Source organism: Delphinus delphis, chromosome 10 (assembly GCF_949987515.2).
Source record: "Delphinus delphis chromosome 10, mDelDel1.2, whole genome shotgun sequence".
NCBI classification, from domain to species: Eukaryota; Metazoa; Chordata; class Mammalia; order Artiodactyla; family Delphinidae; genus Delphinus; species Delphinus delphis.
In genome coordinates this window covers 2,129,562-2,146,213 of record NC_082692.2, presented here as the reverse complement: position 1 = coordinate 2,146,213, position 16,652 = coordinate 2,129,562, and the positions used below count along the sequence as shown (strand labels likewise).

At 52.8% G+C, this 16,652-nt stretch overlaps 1 protein-coding gene and 1 long non-coding RNA gene across 3 annotated transcripts; one reads left to right on the top strand and one right to left on the bottom strand.

The window, feature by feature from the left end:
- Nucleotides 1-713: 713 nt before the first annotated feature.
- On the bottom strand, nucleotides 714-12,001 carry LOC132431834 (uncharacterized). Of its 2 annotated transcripts, XR_009520813.1 has the most exons (4): nucleotides 11,856-12,001; nucleotides 11,063-11,190; nucleotides 10,464-10,571; nucleotides 714-837 (listed from the first exon to the last, which is right to left on the bottom strand). It is a non-coding gene; the product is annotated as an uncharacterized lncRNA (long non-coding RNA). The 2 variants fall into 2 exon arrangements; XR_009520812.1 differs by lacking the exon at nucleotides 714-837 and having other exon boundaries at nucleotides 6,566-10,571.
- A 126-nt stretch (nucleotides 12,002-12,127) lies between these two features.
- LOC132432869 (tubulin beta-2A chain) lies at nucleotides 12,128-16,649 on the top strand. The gene is made up of 4 exons (XM_060023720.1): nucleotides 12,128-12,271; nucleotides 14,069-14,177; nucleotides 14,512-14,622; nucleotides 15,333-16,649. The coding sequence occupies exons 1-4, from the start codon at nucleotides 12,215-12,217 to the stop codon at nucleotides 16,391-16,393; spliced, it is 1,338 nt and encodes a 445-aa protein (XP_059879703.1). The 5' UTR covers nucleotides 12,128-12,214; the 3' UTR covers nucleotides 16,394-16,649.
- The last annotated feature ends 3 nt before the right edge of the window (nucleotides 16,650-16,652 follow it).

Sequence of the window (16,652 nt, the reverse complement as noted above, 5' to 3'; positions counted from 1 at the left end):
ATTTTTACTGATACTTCGGATGCCAGGCCGTCAAGCGGTTTTCTTTATTTCCAGTTTTGGGAGGTCATCAGCGATGAGCATGGGATCGACCCCACGGGCAGTTACCATGGAGACAGTGACCTGCAGCTGGAGAGAATCAACGTGTACTACAATGAAGCTGCCGGTGATTATTGGAAGCTTTCCTGCCCCCTCACCTTGCTTTCTGTTCTGCGGCAGACGCAATGTATTAGGAACATGCAAATGACAAAGAAAGGCTTCCTGCATGCATTTTTAACTGCTCAAAAACGCACTTCAGAGCTCCTGAAGTCTCCTGCATGTTTGTCATGACGAGGCAGGCCATTATCTCCCTTTGTAGAGCAGAAGCCGCCTCTAATCTCCTACTTTTGTCTCATGCTGGAATGTTCCCTGCTGAATTCTGCCATAAGAGGCCCAGAGAGCAGGGCGCTGTCTGTGATTCCTTTGCCTACCGCAGCTCTGAGTCCTGCTCTGTCCCCGCAGGTAACAAATACGTGCCTCGGGCCATCCTGGTGGATCTGGAGCCGGGCACCATGGACTCGGTCAGGTCTGGACCCTTCGGCCAGATCTTCAGGCCCGACAACTTCGTGTTCGGTATGTAGCGTGGTCCCCGGGCACCGGCTCGGGAGGCCCACTTCCTTCTGAATCCCATGGAGGTCACAGCTCACTGCTGAGTGCCCCGCTGGAGGCTGCGTGTCCACAGAGGCCCCGAGTCCTGGCCTAACTGCCCCCGGTCCACGGGCTGTCGCTCCTCTGGTCCCTCTCCGCACAGCTCAAAGGACGGGGTCCGCCTGCAGAGGGTCCGTCCCACGGCAGAGCAGCCTGGGGAGGGCAGAGAATAAAGAGCGAAGGGAAGCTTCCAACAGCAGCTCCCAGGTGACTGGTCATCTCAGAGGACCAGTGACAACAGGCAAGCATTCCCTGGAGCGAAGGCCGAAGGCACAGGTTAGGAGCGGCTGAGACAGCTGCTTGGAGTGGCCTCTTCTGATCACGTGTGCCTCCACCCTGCCTGCTCCTAGTAGCTGATTTAAGTATTTTAAATACTGAACGCAGGCCTGAGCAAACCGGCCGTGAACACGAGGCCCTTCCCCCAGACGCAGGCCCAGGTCCACCCAGTAATGAAACGTCCTTCCCCTACGATCCCAGCACTACTGGCAGAGTGGCAGGAAGCGCGACGTGGTCTTTGCAGCCCCACAAAGAAGCAGGACAGCTTCACCTGAGTCGCCAGAATGAGGCGGCTGCCTGGAAGCTGACGCGGTCAGAGCAGCGCTGGTGACAGCTCTCAGCTGGGAGCCACCCAGCCAGTTCTGGGTGCAAAGTCCCCCCACCCGACCCCAGATTGTAAAGGACTCGGATTCCTGTTTCATGGGGGTCCAGGAAGAGACTGGAGATGCTTAGCTAGTGAAAAGAGCACCTGGGGAGCATGAAAACTGCAGGAACTGAAAAGCACGGAGAAGACAGCGTCACCAGCTAAGGGCCCCGACCAGGACCCCGGGCTACGTGGCCTGTGTCGCTAGACGGGGAGGTACCTCCGAATGAGCACCTCCATAGCTGACTGTCCTTCCCAGGCCCCCTTCTGCGTGTCTTGCCTGTAACACCCCTCTGGAAGGAGACCAGTCAAGGACAGGCTGGAGGCTAAATAGCCCAGCTTCCCTGACTCAGGGGGGCAACTGAGTGATGGGGTCTCTTACGGACCCCAGTGCAGAATGCCACTTCCTTCCTTCCTTTCCCCGCTCCGTCCCCATTGCCCTCCCAGGCTTCCTGGGATCAGCCCCCTAACAAACTTCCACTCAAATCCTTGTCTCAGGCCCAGAAATAAATCCAACCACCTACAGTCAATCTTCGACAAAGGAGGCAAGAACATACAACGGAGAAAAGCATCTCTTCAGCAAGTGGTGATGGGAAAACTGGACAGCCGTGTGTAAATCAATGACGTTAGAACACACCCTCTCAACACACAGAACAATAAACTTGAAATGGCTTAAAGACTTAAACACAGACATGACACCATAAAACTCCTAGAAGAGACCATAGGCAAAACATTCTCTGACATAAATCGTAGCAATATTTTCTTAGGTCAGTCTCCCAAGGCAATAGAAATAAAAGCAAAAATAAACAAATAGGACCTAATCAAACTTAAAAGCAAAGGAAACCATAAACAAAACGAAAAGACAACCTATAGACTGGAAAAAAATACATGCAAATAATGCAACCGACGAGGGGTTAATTCCAAAATACGTAAACAGCTCATACAGCTCAATATCAAAAAAAGAACAAACAACTCAATCAAAAAATGAGAAGACCTAAACAGACATTTCTCCAAAGATATACAGGTGGCCAACAAACACATGAGGATATGCTCAACATCGCCAATTATCAGAGAAATGCAAATCAAAACTACAATGAGGTATCACCTCCCACCAGTCAGAACGGCCATCATCAAAACGTCTGCAAATAATAAATGCTGGAGACGGTGTGGAGAAAAGGGAGCCCTCTTGCACTGTTGGTGGGGCTGTGAATCGGTACAGCCACCACAGAGAACAGTATGGAGGTTCCTCAAAAAGCTAAAAATAGAGTCACCATATGGTCCCAGCAATTCAACTCCTGGGTGTACATCCAGAAAAGACAAAAACTCTAATCCGAAAAGATACATGTACCCTAATGTTCATAGCAGCACTATTTACAATAGCCAAGATATAAAAGCAACCTAAATGTCCACCGATAGATGAACGGATAAAGAAGATGTGGTCTCTGTATACAATGGAATATTACTCAGCCATAACAAAGAATGAAATTCTGCCATTTGCAGCAACATGGATGGACCTAGAGGATATTATACTAAGTGAAGTAAGTCAGACAGAGAAAGACAAATACTGTATATCACTTATATGTGGAATCTAAAAAAATAATACAAATGAATTTATTTACAAAACAGAAACAGACTCACAGACATAGAAAACAAACTTACGGTTTCCAAAAGGGAAAGGGGGAGGGGGAGGGATAAATTAGGAGCTTGGGATTAACATATACACACTACTATATATAAAATAGATAAGCAACGAGGATTTCCTGTATAGCACAGGGAACTATATTCAACAGCTTGTAATAACCTATAACGGAAAAGAATCTGAAAAAGAAATATATATAAAACTGAATCACTTTGCTGTTCACCTGAAACGCAATACTGTAAATCAACTATACTTCAATAAAGTAATAAAATATTTAAAAAGAGCATTTTATAATTAAAACGAATAGAGTAAAATCCTTGTTTCAGGGCAGGGGCACTGACCTCAGACCAAAGGGGAGGCCGTGGTGCACTTTCCTCGTGCACTGTGTGCAACACGCTGCCGCAGCCCGATGGCGGGACCCTCATAACAAACTTACGGTGTCTGGCGGGGTGCAGCAGGTTCTCTGCTGGGGGCCATGCACAGCCGACCGTCCAGGCTGCTCCATCTGCAGCTCGGGTCCCCCAGCACCCCTCAGGTGGTTAGCAGAATCCAGTTGCCCGCAGTCTGGGGTCTGAGGCCCCTGCTGGCTTCCTGGCGGTCGGCCAGAGGCCGTGCTCAGCTCCTGGAGGTGCCCGCCGACACCAGTACGTGGCCCGCAACCCGGCAGCCTCACCTTCAAGGCCACCAGGAGAGGACCTCCACTGCACTGAAACTCTGAAGGCTTCTGCCACCAGCTGGAGCAAATTCTCCCTTAAAGGGCTCACGTGATTAGTGAAGGCGCGGCCAGGTAATCTCCCTATTTTAAGGTCAACTGATTTGGGGCCTGAATTACACCTGCAGAATCCCTTCCCACAGCACTGAGATTAGCGTTTGATTGAATAACTGGGAAAAGGTGTGTGCACCCGGGGCTGGTGAACTTTGGGGCTTCGAGTTCTGCCTACCAGGAACGGACAGCTTGGGGACCGAAACAAACATGGTTCCTGGAACCTCGGTTCCGACGATCTGGATCTGCGTTCATAAAGGACGTGAGTTTTCTACTTAGTAGCTGTAGGGCTTTAGGCAAGTATTTTAATCTCTCTGAGCCTTAGTCCTGTCCAGGAAGCTGCTTCAGAACAGGCTTTGTGGCTTCTTGTCAGGAATTCTGCGCGGGGGACCGAGACAGGCTAGTTCTGGAATATCTTTCACTGTTTGAATATTTGATTTTCAGGTCCCTTTGACCACAGAAGTCTATGCCTCTACATGATCATTCTTGGAAGAGTTAATATACTTGCTCATCAGAATAAGGCCTTAATGGATTGGTATTAAATTATCTTCTTGGTAAGGATTTTCATGAGGGGGTGGAGCCTGTGTGCTCAAGGTGGGGGAAGGGCAGCAAGAGGTGGGCAAAAATGAAAAAGGCAGCTGAGCCAGCCTTGCAACCTCCCTGAGGACTGGCTCCAGTTCAGTGGTTCAAATTTGCCAGTGCAGGAAGTTAGGACGGAAACTTCTGTCTTAGGCTCTGGACTCGCGGCAGCAGCCCCGCAGGGACAGGCCCCACTCGGACGTACGCCTGCGCTTCCTGGTTCCCTTGTCTTGCTTTCTCATCACCTCCTTCCAGCCCAGCAGTAAGGCCGGAGAGCAGGTCTGGGCCTGCGTTAACACTGGTCAGCCTCGACAGCTCATCTGTGCCCCATCCTCGGCTTCATTCCTCCGACCTCAGTCCTGGGATCTCAGAGGGACCCAAGCTCGCATGAATTACAAAACTATGCAACCAATGAAATGAGAACACTTCCTAATATCATACACAAAAATAAACTCAAAATGGATTAAAGACCTAAATGTAAGACCAGACGCTGCACAACTCTCAGAGGAAAACACAGGCAGAACATCTATGACGTAAATCACCGCAAGATTCTTTTTGACCCACCTCCTAGAGAAATGGAAATAAAAACAAATGCGACCCAATGGAACTTAAAAGCTTTTGCACAGCAAAGGAAACCATAAACAAAATGAAAAGACAACCCTCAGAATGGGAGAAAATATTTGCAAATGAAGGAACTGACAAAGGATTAACCTCCAAAATATACAAGCAGCTATAAACAAACAAACAACCCAATCCAAACATGGGCAGAAGACCTGAACAGACATTTCTCCAAAGAAGATATACAGATTGCCAACTAACACATGAAAGGATGCTCGACATCACTGATCATTAGAGAAATGCAAATCAAAACTACAATGAGGTATCACCTCACACCGGTCAGAATGGCCATCATCAAGAAATCTACAAACAATAAATGCTGGAGAGGGTGTGGAGAAAAGCGAACCCTCTTGCACTGTTGGTGGGAGTGTAAATTGATACAGCCACTACGGAGAACAGTATGGAGGTTCCTTAAAAAACTAAAAATGGAACTACCATACAACCCAGCAATCCCACTACTGGGCATATACCCTGAGAAAACCAGAATTCAAAAAGGGTCATGTACCACAATGTTCATTGCAGCTCTATTTACAATAGCCAGGACATGGAAGCAACCTAAGTGTCCATCGACAGATGAATGGATAAAGAAGCTGTGGCACATATATACAATGGAATATTACTCAGCCATAAAAAGAAACGAAACTGAGTTATTTGTAGTGAGGTGGATGGACCTAGACTCTGTCATACAGAGTGAAGTCAGTCAGAAAGAGAAAAACAAATACCATATGCTAACACATATATATGGAATCTAAAAAAAAAAAAAAGGTTGTGAAGAACCTAGGGGCAGGACAGGAACAAAGACACAGATGTAGAGAATGGACTTGAGGACATGGGGAGGGGGAAGGGTAAGCTGGGACAAAGTGAGAGAGTGGCATGGACTTATATACACTACCAAATGTAAACTAGATAGCTAGTGGGAAGCAGCCGCATAGCACAAGGAGATCAGCTCGGTGCTTTGTGGCCACCTAGAGGGGTGGGATAGGGAGGATGGGAGGGAGACACAAGAGGGAGGGGATATGGGGACATATGTATACGTATAGCTGATTCACTTTGTTATAAAGCAGAAACTAACACACCATTGTAAAGCAATGATACTCCAATAAAGATGTTAAAAAAAAACCCACAAAACTATGCAACTGGAAAAGTCACCTGCGAATCTGCACGGCATACACGTACTCCACGAGTTAACTAAAATTTGACTGTGCAACGCCCAGTACACAGAAGTGTCTGGCTGCACATTGCTTCTCTATCCTGTAATTCACCAAATCTCTCCCCGCTTCCCCCAAAGCAAGCAAGCGGTCCTCGGCCATGCGCTCCCTGCCGGCCAGTGAGGGGAAATGACTGGTCCAAGACGTCTGGTTTCCTCCCAGGCAAAGCGCACGCGCGTGCCTCTCACCCTCCCTCTTCACAGCTCTGTTCGAGCTCTCTCAGGGCATCCCTTTCCTATATAATGCGTCTCTATCTTCTTTAATCTCCATCTTTCTTCTAGTTATCAACAAATTTTAAAGCATTCCTTTATATCCAGACAATGATACTAATTGTGAAGGATGGATGATCCAGTTGTTTAAGGGCTGTGTGCATCTAAGATACTCCTGCTCCTGGAGGCGCCACCCATACCATATCAAAAGTATTTAAATTTCCGTTTTGTAAAGTTTTTACTTTATTATAACTTATATGTTATGATATAAAAGTTAAGTTGCATTTGACTAATTGATGTGCTATGTTTCATTTAATTAAACATTAATTTAACTATTGCAGGTTTTTCTTTTCATATTTTGGAGTTGTCACCTCCACACCCCATCTTCTCAGGTCCTGAAAACTAGCACGGGCTATGCTTACAGGTACCCAGTGGAAAACTGGCTTTGCTGATAAGATTAAAAGAGTAGACCTAACAAATACTTCTTCTAATTAAGAAAAACAAGAAAATATTGGCAGCAAGTTACAAAAGCATCAGACTACGAGTGTTCAACAAAGTTTGGTATCATCAGTAATAAATGTAACAAAATTAATCCGCCCCGTAGTTGAAATGATGCTTGTTACTGGTTTTGTACCACATGACAACTAGGAATAGATAATAACTGATGATAAACAAGTAGCATTTCTTCACAGTCAAATAAAGCATGTCTGGGACTTAGCTGGCAAACAAAGGAGGGAACTGTGAACAGGAAAACAATTTGGGGGTTTCTCTGAAGACTCCTGGCCGCACAAGTGAGGAGGTCCCGGAGACTGTATTTTTCCAGAACTTCAGTGCTCGAAGGTCCGATAAACACTCTTAAGATGTACCTCAATATGATTTTATAGTTAAAAAAGGCACTGCGTATTTCAAGTGCATCTTCCCTGGCGGATTTTACAAGTTTGGTGGTAGGTGGCTGCTCGCCCCTCTGCAAAGACTATTCTAGAGAAAGCTGTGCAGACCACGTGGTGGGGGGCACAGTGTGGGCCTGGAGTCTTGTATTACAGGTGAAAAGCCTGGCAGTTGGGATGGGGCATGGGTGAGCCAGGGAGCCCCCGGAGAGCAGAGGGCGGTGACGGAGGGAACAGGACCGCAGCAGCCTGGCTGGATACCAAATGCCTACTTGCTGTCCACCTCTGCCCTGCACACTTTCAGCAGAAGACAGAATGATTAGGCTCTGCAGGGCTTACTGGCTTTCTCACCTCGGAGAGGGGAATACCGACGTCAGTCTTTTCCATAATCTGTTTGCCTTGAAACAGAGCAAACCCTGGGCTCTGGAGCTTCCGAGAAAATGACCAGCACCCCGTCTGTGCCCAGCTTGGCCCCGTGGCCATCAGCACGGCTGGCCTCACCAAAAGTCTCTGGCAACTCAGATTTTGGTGTGAAGAAAGCCTGCATTCAGAAGACAGGTGGCGAGGGAGCCAGAAAGTTGGAAAGTGGGGGGAAAAGGCTCTCTCAGGTTTCATGCCTCCTGCAGGGGCTGGTCCAGTCCGTGCCCTGCCCTCGGGGTGCCTGTGCTCAGAACTGCCCTGCACAGCTCGGGGACGCCCATCGACCTGCAGACCCTCAGGGTTTGGGGGTGGGGAGGAACATCCTCAGCTCCCCGCTTAGGAGCTCTGCAGCTCGTCGTTCCCACAACACCTTTCCTTGCTGTGCACAGCCTCGTGGACTAGAGGCCAGGATTGTAACATGGAAGTGTGTGCACTGTATTACGAGGCACAGAGGACGGCACATCGTGGAGAGACTGACATTGGCACTGAGCCCTGATTTATGGAGAAGAGCTCCCTGGAAGGAGGGAAGGAAACAGTGATACCAACTGCAATAGCTAAGATTGCTATAACACTATACAGTCTCCGGGACCCCCTCACTTGTGCGGTCGGGGGGTCTTCTAGGTGCTGTCCCATATTAATTCACTCAGTCCTCGAAACAACCCCAGGAAGCAGGTACTGTTATTATTCCGCTTTACAGATGAGGCAATAGAGGCACAGAGAGGTCAAGTAACTTGCCCTAGATCACACAGCTAATAAGTGGCAGAGTCAGGATTTGCACCCACTCCATCCATCCAGGGCCTGTGCTCTTAACCACTCAGGGAATGTGGGGTGGGCTGAATAGGGGAAATTCACTCCAGTCCTGTGAACAGCCTTGGCCATGAGAAGCAGAGTTTGCTCAGAGAATTTGGTACGGTCCAGGTTCTCTAGGTTATGGGGAAAATGGTAGCGGTTGGGAAAAGGTTACACATATTTGAGAATTTGTGAGATTATGTCTCATTTAAGTCATAGCGTAAGAATAACAGTATCTTTCATTCTTAATGTCCAAGGCAAAAATGACTGAAACCATGTTTTAAAGGAACAAACAAAAATATCTAAATAACCCACGAAAGGGAAAAAAAGGAAAATATCAAACGTGAACAGTGAAAAAAATACATCTAGAGGAGTGTGGAAAGACACACTTGTGTTCTTTAGTATTTTATAAATTTTCTAATTTTGTATTCAGAAAATATGTATACATGCAATGCGTTCTTACCACAATAAAAGTACATACGTACATACAATATATGTGTACATTACACACACGGTGTACTGTACATTGTTTTCAATTATGAAAGGTCCCGATTGACAATTCTAGTAAAAATAATTCGTACTGGGACATGAAACATTCCAGAAGATAGCTGAGAAACATTACATATATTTACTCTAAATTATTACTGTCTGGGGCAAAAATGTATAAACTGGTGGAGCTGACATCTTTAAAGTAAATTAAACTGGAGTTCAGACTGTTTCTGCTTTAGACAGTCTTTTTAAAAAGGAAGCACCTCAAATGCTTCCAGCAAAATTCCTCCATCTTCATCAAGAGATGCTTTTACTAAAAGCCTGGAAATGTGCGCAGTCAAGGGAGCGGCGAGGCTATTTCAGATGTTTCAGGGGAAAGAGAGATCGAGGTGCCTCACCCCTTGGGCCTTCTCCGAGGGCACAAACAAATAGGATGTGACTGTTCCAGGATAATGGATACAATTTTATTGCTAAGATGGTTCTTGGGTTTTCATTATTCTACAGAGGAAGCTGATGTTCTCAAAATTTCAGGACCCCAGCTAATATATTTCAACTAGATCCCATCAGTCACTTAGCAACGCATCAAGCAACGGTAATTACCACCATCACGGTGCCAGGCATTCAGAGGGTACTTTCACTAAGAGGCTCTCAGCGGAGGCAGGAGGGGGGGAAGGGCAGGCAGAGCCCTTTAGTAAGACACAGGCCTAGCCTTCCACAGGGAACTCACACCTTCCCCCTCCAGTCTGAATTTTGTCATCGTCACCCCAAAGTCCCTTAGGGGTGGGAGTGGCCCAGACGCAGTCGATGACATCAGGCCCAAAGCAGGAAATGGCCCACGGTAGGCAGACACTGACTCACCTCCCCCATCACCCTGCCCGACAGCCAGAAGAGCTGTTCCTTTTAGACACACAGAGAAGCCAGCAACAACCCCCTTCGCCCCAGACCTCGTCAAAGCCTAAGCCAGGGAACAGAGGTTCCGTGGGCCCCGTTTCCTGCTGTTGTCTGCACAGGTGCCGTGTGCCCATGTGGTGGCGTTTGGGTCACGCATATGGCAGAGGAGGGCAGCTCAGAGTCCTCGGGTGTGTCACCTTAGGTCGGGCAAGCGCTATTTCCAACTCTGCCCGCGTGCTTCTCTGATTATACAGGAACAGACATGGGGCGGGTGCCAGGGAGGAAGCAGGCCGGGTGCACACTGGGTGGCAGTGAGGCAGCCTTTGCTGCCAGGGATCCCCAGGGGCCCCGGCCTGCTGGAATCAATGCTGTCACTTAATATTTGTGAACTGAGCATTCAGTGAATAAGCGTCTCTCATCTTCACAACGTAACAAAACGACCCGACCGGGACACAGAGAAGTGGACACCCTCCACGCGTAGAGAGATGCCCACCTGTTAAGGTCCCCTTGTCCCCAGTACCGTCCCTTCCAGGTCTCATCTTCTGCTTCTACTCGGCCCCAAATCCCCACCTTGAATGAAACAATGAAGGCCAAGACACAGTCATCTCTAGAAAATCTTCGTGGAACTGTGTAATCACAGAAGTTACCTGGAGCAGAGCTGTTCTCTGGAGAGGTTCTGGAAGGCTCCAGCTGGTCGTGAAGAGCCCAGGGAGCGGAAGCTGGGGGTAGCGGTGGTGAGAAGGTCGAGCCAAGCCCTAGGCATGGGGGTACAGCATCAGTGGGATGGGCTGAGCGAGGGGAGCCCAGCAGCACCGGGAGGGAGAGAGGAGGAGGGAGCCTAAGAGATACACCCCCATCCCAGGAGGGGGAACCAGGCACCTGCCTGCCCGCAGAGGGACTCCGAGGACTGGCTTCCCGAAGCAGGGGTGATGAAGCTGTGACTTTGCCCACCAGTAACATGACAAATGGGCTTAATATGTATAAGGACAGGATCACCTTGGGTTTTATGCGGGCATTTTTGCTCCATAAACTTGACCCGCTTTCATATAGAGCTTCTCGTTTCCTACTCACAAAGCTGGCTGCAGGGCACCTATAATTATCATTTTATAGCTGGAGAAACTGGTCTCAGAGAGAAAGAGAAGGAAGCAGTCCCTGGTCTCCACTCCCTGGCCACCCGTTCAGGATGGTTCGTAGGGATAATTACGGTTGGATCTTACCTCACCCTGACTAAGCCTTTGAAACTCACCTGGGCTTTCTCTTCGTAGAGGGAAGCTAGATGCCTTCACTTACAGGCTTTGTGGCTGGTGGCTGGTCAACTCTTTGAGCCTCCTTTTCCAAGCGGTGAACTTGGGATGGTAGGTAATAATGTTTACTCTAGAACAGCAGAAATAGAATGTGAGCCACGTAGGTAATTTAAAATTTTCTAGTCGTCACTGTGCGTCTGGCAGTCATTTAAAAAATTTAACAGAAGCAAGTGAAATTAATTTCAAAAATATATCCAAGATATTCTTTTGATAAGTAATCAATATACAAAATTAGTAATGGAATATTTTACATTCTTTAAACTTCGTGAGTCCATGAAACCGCATGAGTATTTTACACGAAAGCACACCCCAGTTCAGACTCCCAGGGTTCAGGTGTTGAGTGGCCACATGCGGCTGGTGGCCTGGAGCTGGAGGTCGAGCCCCATACGGTGGCTGTGGGCACGAGGGGACATAACGCGTGGAAGGCACGTGCTCGGGCTGACGCCGGGATGCCGTGCTCGCTGGGACACCCAGGCGCGCACGCGATATTCTGCACATGCAAGCGGCCTGTGCGAGGACCCAGGACCCAAAGCACACGTGAGACAGGCCCAGGCGCCCAGGCACTTCTCCAGGCCCCTCCCCCACCGACCGCCTTCCACACGTGGGCAGAGGCGGAGGGCGCCCACCCCGCCAACCCCGGCCCCCCGAAGACAGCCATTCTCGGCCCGCACCCGGACCCCCATCCTCCCCACCCCACACCCCCCCCCCCGCGGTTGCACCCGCCGCCATTCCCACCCCGAAAAGGAGGAGATCGAGGCCGCGGGCCCGGGACCCTGCCCGGGAGGCAGGGAGCCTAGGGACGCCGCAAACCCTACGGGAAAGGCTGGGCTGCCCACCACGGGCACCCCGCGCAGCCCACCCCGGCCGGAACCTCGCGCCGCGCCCCGGCTCCCCCTCGCGGTGCCGCAGTCCCCTCGCCCCTCCGCGCCGCCCCCGCGCCCCGCCCGCTGACGTCACCGAGCGGGGGCGGGGCATCCGCTATAAAAGGCGCGGCCGGAGGGGCGGCGGCAGGTTTCTGCGCCCGTGTCCGCCGCCTTGCGCTGCGCACAGCCTAGCCTAGGGCCCGCGCCTCCACCCGCTCCGCAGCCGGCACCATGCGCGAGATCGTGCACATCCAGGCGGGCCAGTGCGGCAACCAGATCGGCGCCAAGGTGCGCGCCGGGGCGGGCCGGGCAGGGGGCGTTGGGTCCCCAGGGTGAAGACCTAGGAGGGGTCGGGAAGGGGTGGCGGGTCCCCAGGGTGCGCGTGAGGGGCCGGGAAGGGGTGGCGGGTCCCCAGGGTGCGCGTGAGGGGCCGGGAAGGGGTGGCGGGTCCCCAGGGTGAAAACCGAGGAGGGGCCGGGGAGGGGTGGCGGGTCCCCAGGGTGAAGACCGAGGAGGGGTCGGGGAGGGGTGGCGGGTCCCCAGGGTGAAGACCGAGGAGGGGTCGGGGAGGGGTGGTGGGTCCCCAGGGTGAAGACCGAAGAGGTGTCAGGGAGGGATGGCGGGTCCCCAGGGTGCGCTCCAGGGCCGGGGAGGGGGCGGCGGGTCCGCAGGGTGCGCGCCATGGCCCGGGAGGGGCCCGGGAGGGGGCGGCGGGTACCCAGGGTGAAGACCGAGGAGGGGGTCGGGGAGGGGTGGCGGGTCCCCAGGGTGTGCGCCAGGGCCCGGGAGGGGCCGGGGAAGGGGCGGCGGATCCGCAGGGTGCGCGCCAGGGCCCGGGAGGGGGCGACGGGTCCCCAGGGTGAAGACCGAGGAGGGGTCGGGGAAGGGTGGCGGGGCCCCGGGTGCGCGCGAGGGGCGGGAGGGGGGTGGCAGGTCCCCAGGGTGCGCGCCAGGGCCCGGGAGGGGGCCGCCGCCCCGGGTGGCGCGTTCTCGGCGCGGGCTCGGGGCGGGGCCCAGGAACCACAGAACCTGCCGCGGTGCGCGCGGCGACGCAGCTGTGTGTGATTAATCAAGGCCCCTTTGAAATTTCCTCGGACCCGGCCCTTCTGAGGGACGCGGTTGGTATTTCCCTGGTTGACTAGCCTCTGAGATTTGGATAGGGCCTTTGGTCGTGATAATCCAGTGGCCTCATATGGAATTTAATTTGTATATTTTGTCTGTAGTTTGAATGAAAAAATGCAGTGTCATTGGGTGACAGATGTTATGGAGACTTCTCGTGGGTCCGAAAGACAGGGATGTTAGATCCCTTAATGCGAGCACCAGCTAGACAGAATGACGTATAACGTCGGAGTCCGATTCCCGCCTGCGCGGCGGCAGGTGGCCGTCCTGGGCTGTGACTGTCGCCCGCAGTGGGCGAGGCGCCACGGGCATGGTGCATGGGTGTGGGCGGGCGCCTGCACGAGGACGTGGTCTCTTTCAGAACCGCCATATTGCCCCCCAGCCCCCCCACCCCCTTTCCTGCTGCAAATTCACAATGCAGCCTGCAGCCTGCGCCCGCACCGTGGCCAGCTCCAGCCACTGCCCCCCGCGTGCTCCTGGGCTCCTGCCCGCGCTACCCCACCATTCCGCTGCTGCAGTCAGTGGCCGGAGGGCAGTAAGATGTCAGCGCCTAACACTAAGCCGCTTGGAGAGCTGGGTCGGGTTTGTGCCAGGAAACACGGATCCCTGCCGGCAGCCGCAGGGCGGGGTCCACCTGTGTGGGTCCTGCCAGGACCCGTCCATCAGCTGGGGTGCTGACACTCAGCCCTGCCGGGGGTGACAGCCCCCGCGGCTGTGGCCACTCTCCTCCTTCAGGGCTCCTCCCAGCTTTTCAGCCTGTCGCCATCATAGGGCTGATGCGCGGCGGATTCCTGAGCCCCTCAGCAGCAGCTGCTGGAGGATCAGGGCAGGCAGCTATTGGTCTGTCTGGGTCTCCTCGACTGTCTGACCACAACGCCGCCGTTCCAAGGACAGGAGAGGGAGAAGGGAGCCATTTTTACTGATACTTCGGATGCCAGGCCGTCAAGCGGTTTTCTTTATTTCCAGTTTTGGGAGGTCATCAGCGATGAGCATGGGATCGACCCCACGGGCAGTTACCATGGAGACAGTGACCTGCAGCTGGAGAGAATCAACGTGTACTACAATGAAGCTGCCGGTGATTATTGGAAGCTTTCCTGCCCCCTCACCTTGCTTTCTGTTCTGCGGCAGACGCAATGTATTAGGAACATGCAAATGACAAAGAAAGGCTTCCTGCATGCATTTTTAACTGCTCAAAAACACACTTCAGAGCTCCTGAAGTCTCCTGCATGTTTGTCATGACGAGGCAGGCCATTATCTCCCTTTGTAGAGCAGAAACCGCCTCTAATCTCCTACTTTTGTCTCATCTGGAATGTTCCCTGCTGAATTCTGCCGTAAGAGGCCCAGAGAGCAGGGCGCTGTCTGTGATTCCTTTGCCTACCGCAGCTCTGAGTCCTGCTCTGTCCCCGCAGGTAACAAATACGTGCCTCGGGCCATCCTGGTGGATCTGGAGCCGGGCACCATGGACTCGGTCAGGTCTGGACCCTTCGGCCAGATCTTCAGGCCCGACAACTTCGTGTTCGGTATGTAGCGTGGTCCCCGGGCACCGGCTCGGGAGGCCCACTTCCTTCTGAATCCCGTGGAGGTCACAGCTCACTGCTGAGTGCCCCGCTGGAGGCTGCGTGTCCACAGAGGCCCTGAGTCCTGGCCTAACTGCCCCCGGTCCACGGGCTGTCGCTCCTCTGGTCCCTCTCCGCACAGCTCAAAGGACGGGGTCCGCCTGCAGAGGGTCCGTCCCACGGCAGAGCAGCCTGGGGAGGGCAGAGAATAAAGAGCGAAGGGAAGCTTCCAACAGCAGCTCCCAGGTGACTGGTCATCTCAGAGGACCAGTGACAACAGGCAAGCATTTCCTGGAGCGAAGGCCAAAGGCACAGGTTAGGAGCGGCTGAGACAGCTGCTTGGAGTGGCCTCTTCTGATCACGTGTGCCTCCACCCTGCCTGTTCCTTGTAGCTGATTTAAGTATTTACATAAGGTTCTTTGTTCTTAATTTTAAACCAATTGGGTTTTGTTAAACCATCTTCTTAATTAACTGCCTCATATGAACTAACCTTTTTGCTTTATTAGATCTCCAGTGTTTTTGAGGGTCACTGGTATAGAAAAATTGTTTATAGGTAGGAAGGGTTTCTGAAAGAGAAGAATCTGTCATCTCTAAATCTAGTGCAGAGTCAAAATGACAGAATCTGGAATTCCTTGCTAGTTTTCGTGTCTGATATTCTCCTTTCCCTCCGGCAGGCCAGAGCGGTGCCGGCAACAACTGGGCCAAGGGCCACTACACGGAGGGCGCGGAGCTGGTGGACTCGGTCCTGGACGTGGTCCGGAAGGAGTCAGAAAGCTGTGACTGTCTGCAGGGCTTCCAGCTGACCCACTCGCTGGGGGGCGGCACCGGGTCCGGGATGGGCACCCTCCTCATCAGCAAGATCCGCGAGGAGTACCCCGACCGCATCATGAACACCTTCAGCGTGATGCCCTCGCCCAAGGTGTCGGACACGGTGGTGGAGCCCTACAACGCCACGCTGTCCGTGCACCAGCTGGTGGAGAACACGGACGAGACCTACTCCATTGACAACGAGGCGCTGTACGACATCTGCTTCCGCACCCTGAAGCTGACCACGCCCACCTACGGGGACCTCAACCACCTGGTGTCGGCCACCATGAGCGGGGTCACCACGTGCCTGCGCTTCCCGGGCCAGCTCAACGCCGACCTGCGCAAGCTGGCCGTGAACATGGTGCCCTTCCCGCGCCTGCACTTCTTCATGCCCGGCTTCGCGCCGCTGACCAGCCGGGGCAGCCAGCAGTACCGCGCGCTGACGGTGCCCGAGCTCACGCAGCAGATGTTCGACTCCAAGAACATGATGGCCGCCTGCGACCCGCGCCACGGCCGCTACCTGACCGTGGCCGCCATCTTCCGGGGCCGCATGTCCATGAAGGAGGTGGACGAGCAGATGCTCAACGTGCAGAACAAGAACAGCAGCTACTTCGTCGAGTGGATCCCCAACAACGTGAAGACGGCCGTGTGCGACATCCCGCCCCGCGGGCTCAAGATGTCGGCCACCTTCATCGGCAACAGCACGGCCATCCAGGAGCTGTTCAAGCGCATCTCGGAGCAGTTCACGGCCATGTTCCGCCGCAAGGCCTTCCTGCACTGGTACACGGGCGAGGGCATGGACGAGATGGAGTTCACCGAGGCCGAGAGCAACATGAACGACCTGGTGTCCGAGTACCAGCAGTACCAGGACGCCACGGCCGACGAGCAGGGGGAGTTTGAGGAGGAGGAGGGCGAGGACGAGGCCTGAGCCCCGCGTGCGGCTGGACGTGGCCGGAGGCCAGGAGGAGAGCGAGCGGGAGGCCTGAGAACTTCTGAAATAGGTCGTGCATCCTTAGTGAACTTCTGTTGTCCTCAATCAAGCATGGTCCTTCTATTTGTATACTATGGTGCTCAGTCCTGCCTCTGTCAGAAATTCACACTGTTGGTGTAATAACGTGGGACTCCTCTGGAAACTGCAGTGTTGTCTAAGATATCTATACTAATAAAAAAGCATGTGTCCAAATCCC

Excerpts from the sequence above, each read along its gene's own strand:
- LOC132432869 (XM_060023720.1), top strand. The coding sequence starts at position 12,215 with ATGCGCGAGATCGTGCACATCCAGGCGGGCCAGTGCGGCAACCAGATC. Across the intron at positions 12,272-14,068 it reads GCAACCAGATCGGCGCCAAG|TTTTGGGAGGTCATCAGCGA; the intron begins GTGCGCGCCGGG and ends CTTTATTTCCAG. Across the intron at positions 14,623-15,332 it reads GCCCGACAACTTCGTGTTCG|GCCAGAGCGGTGCCGGCAAC; the intron begins GTATGTAGCGTG and ends TCCCTCCGGCAG.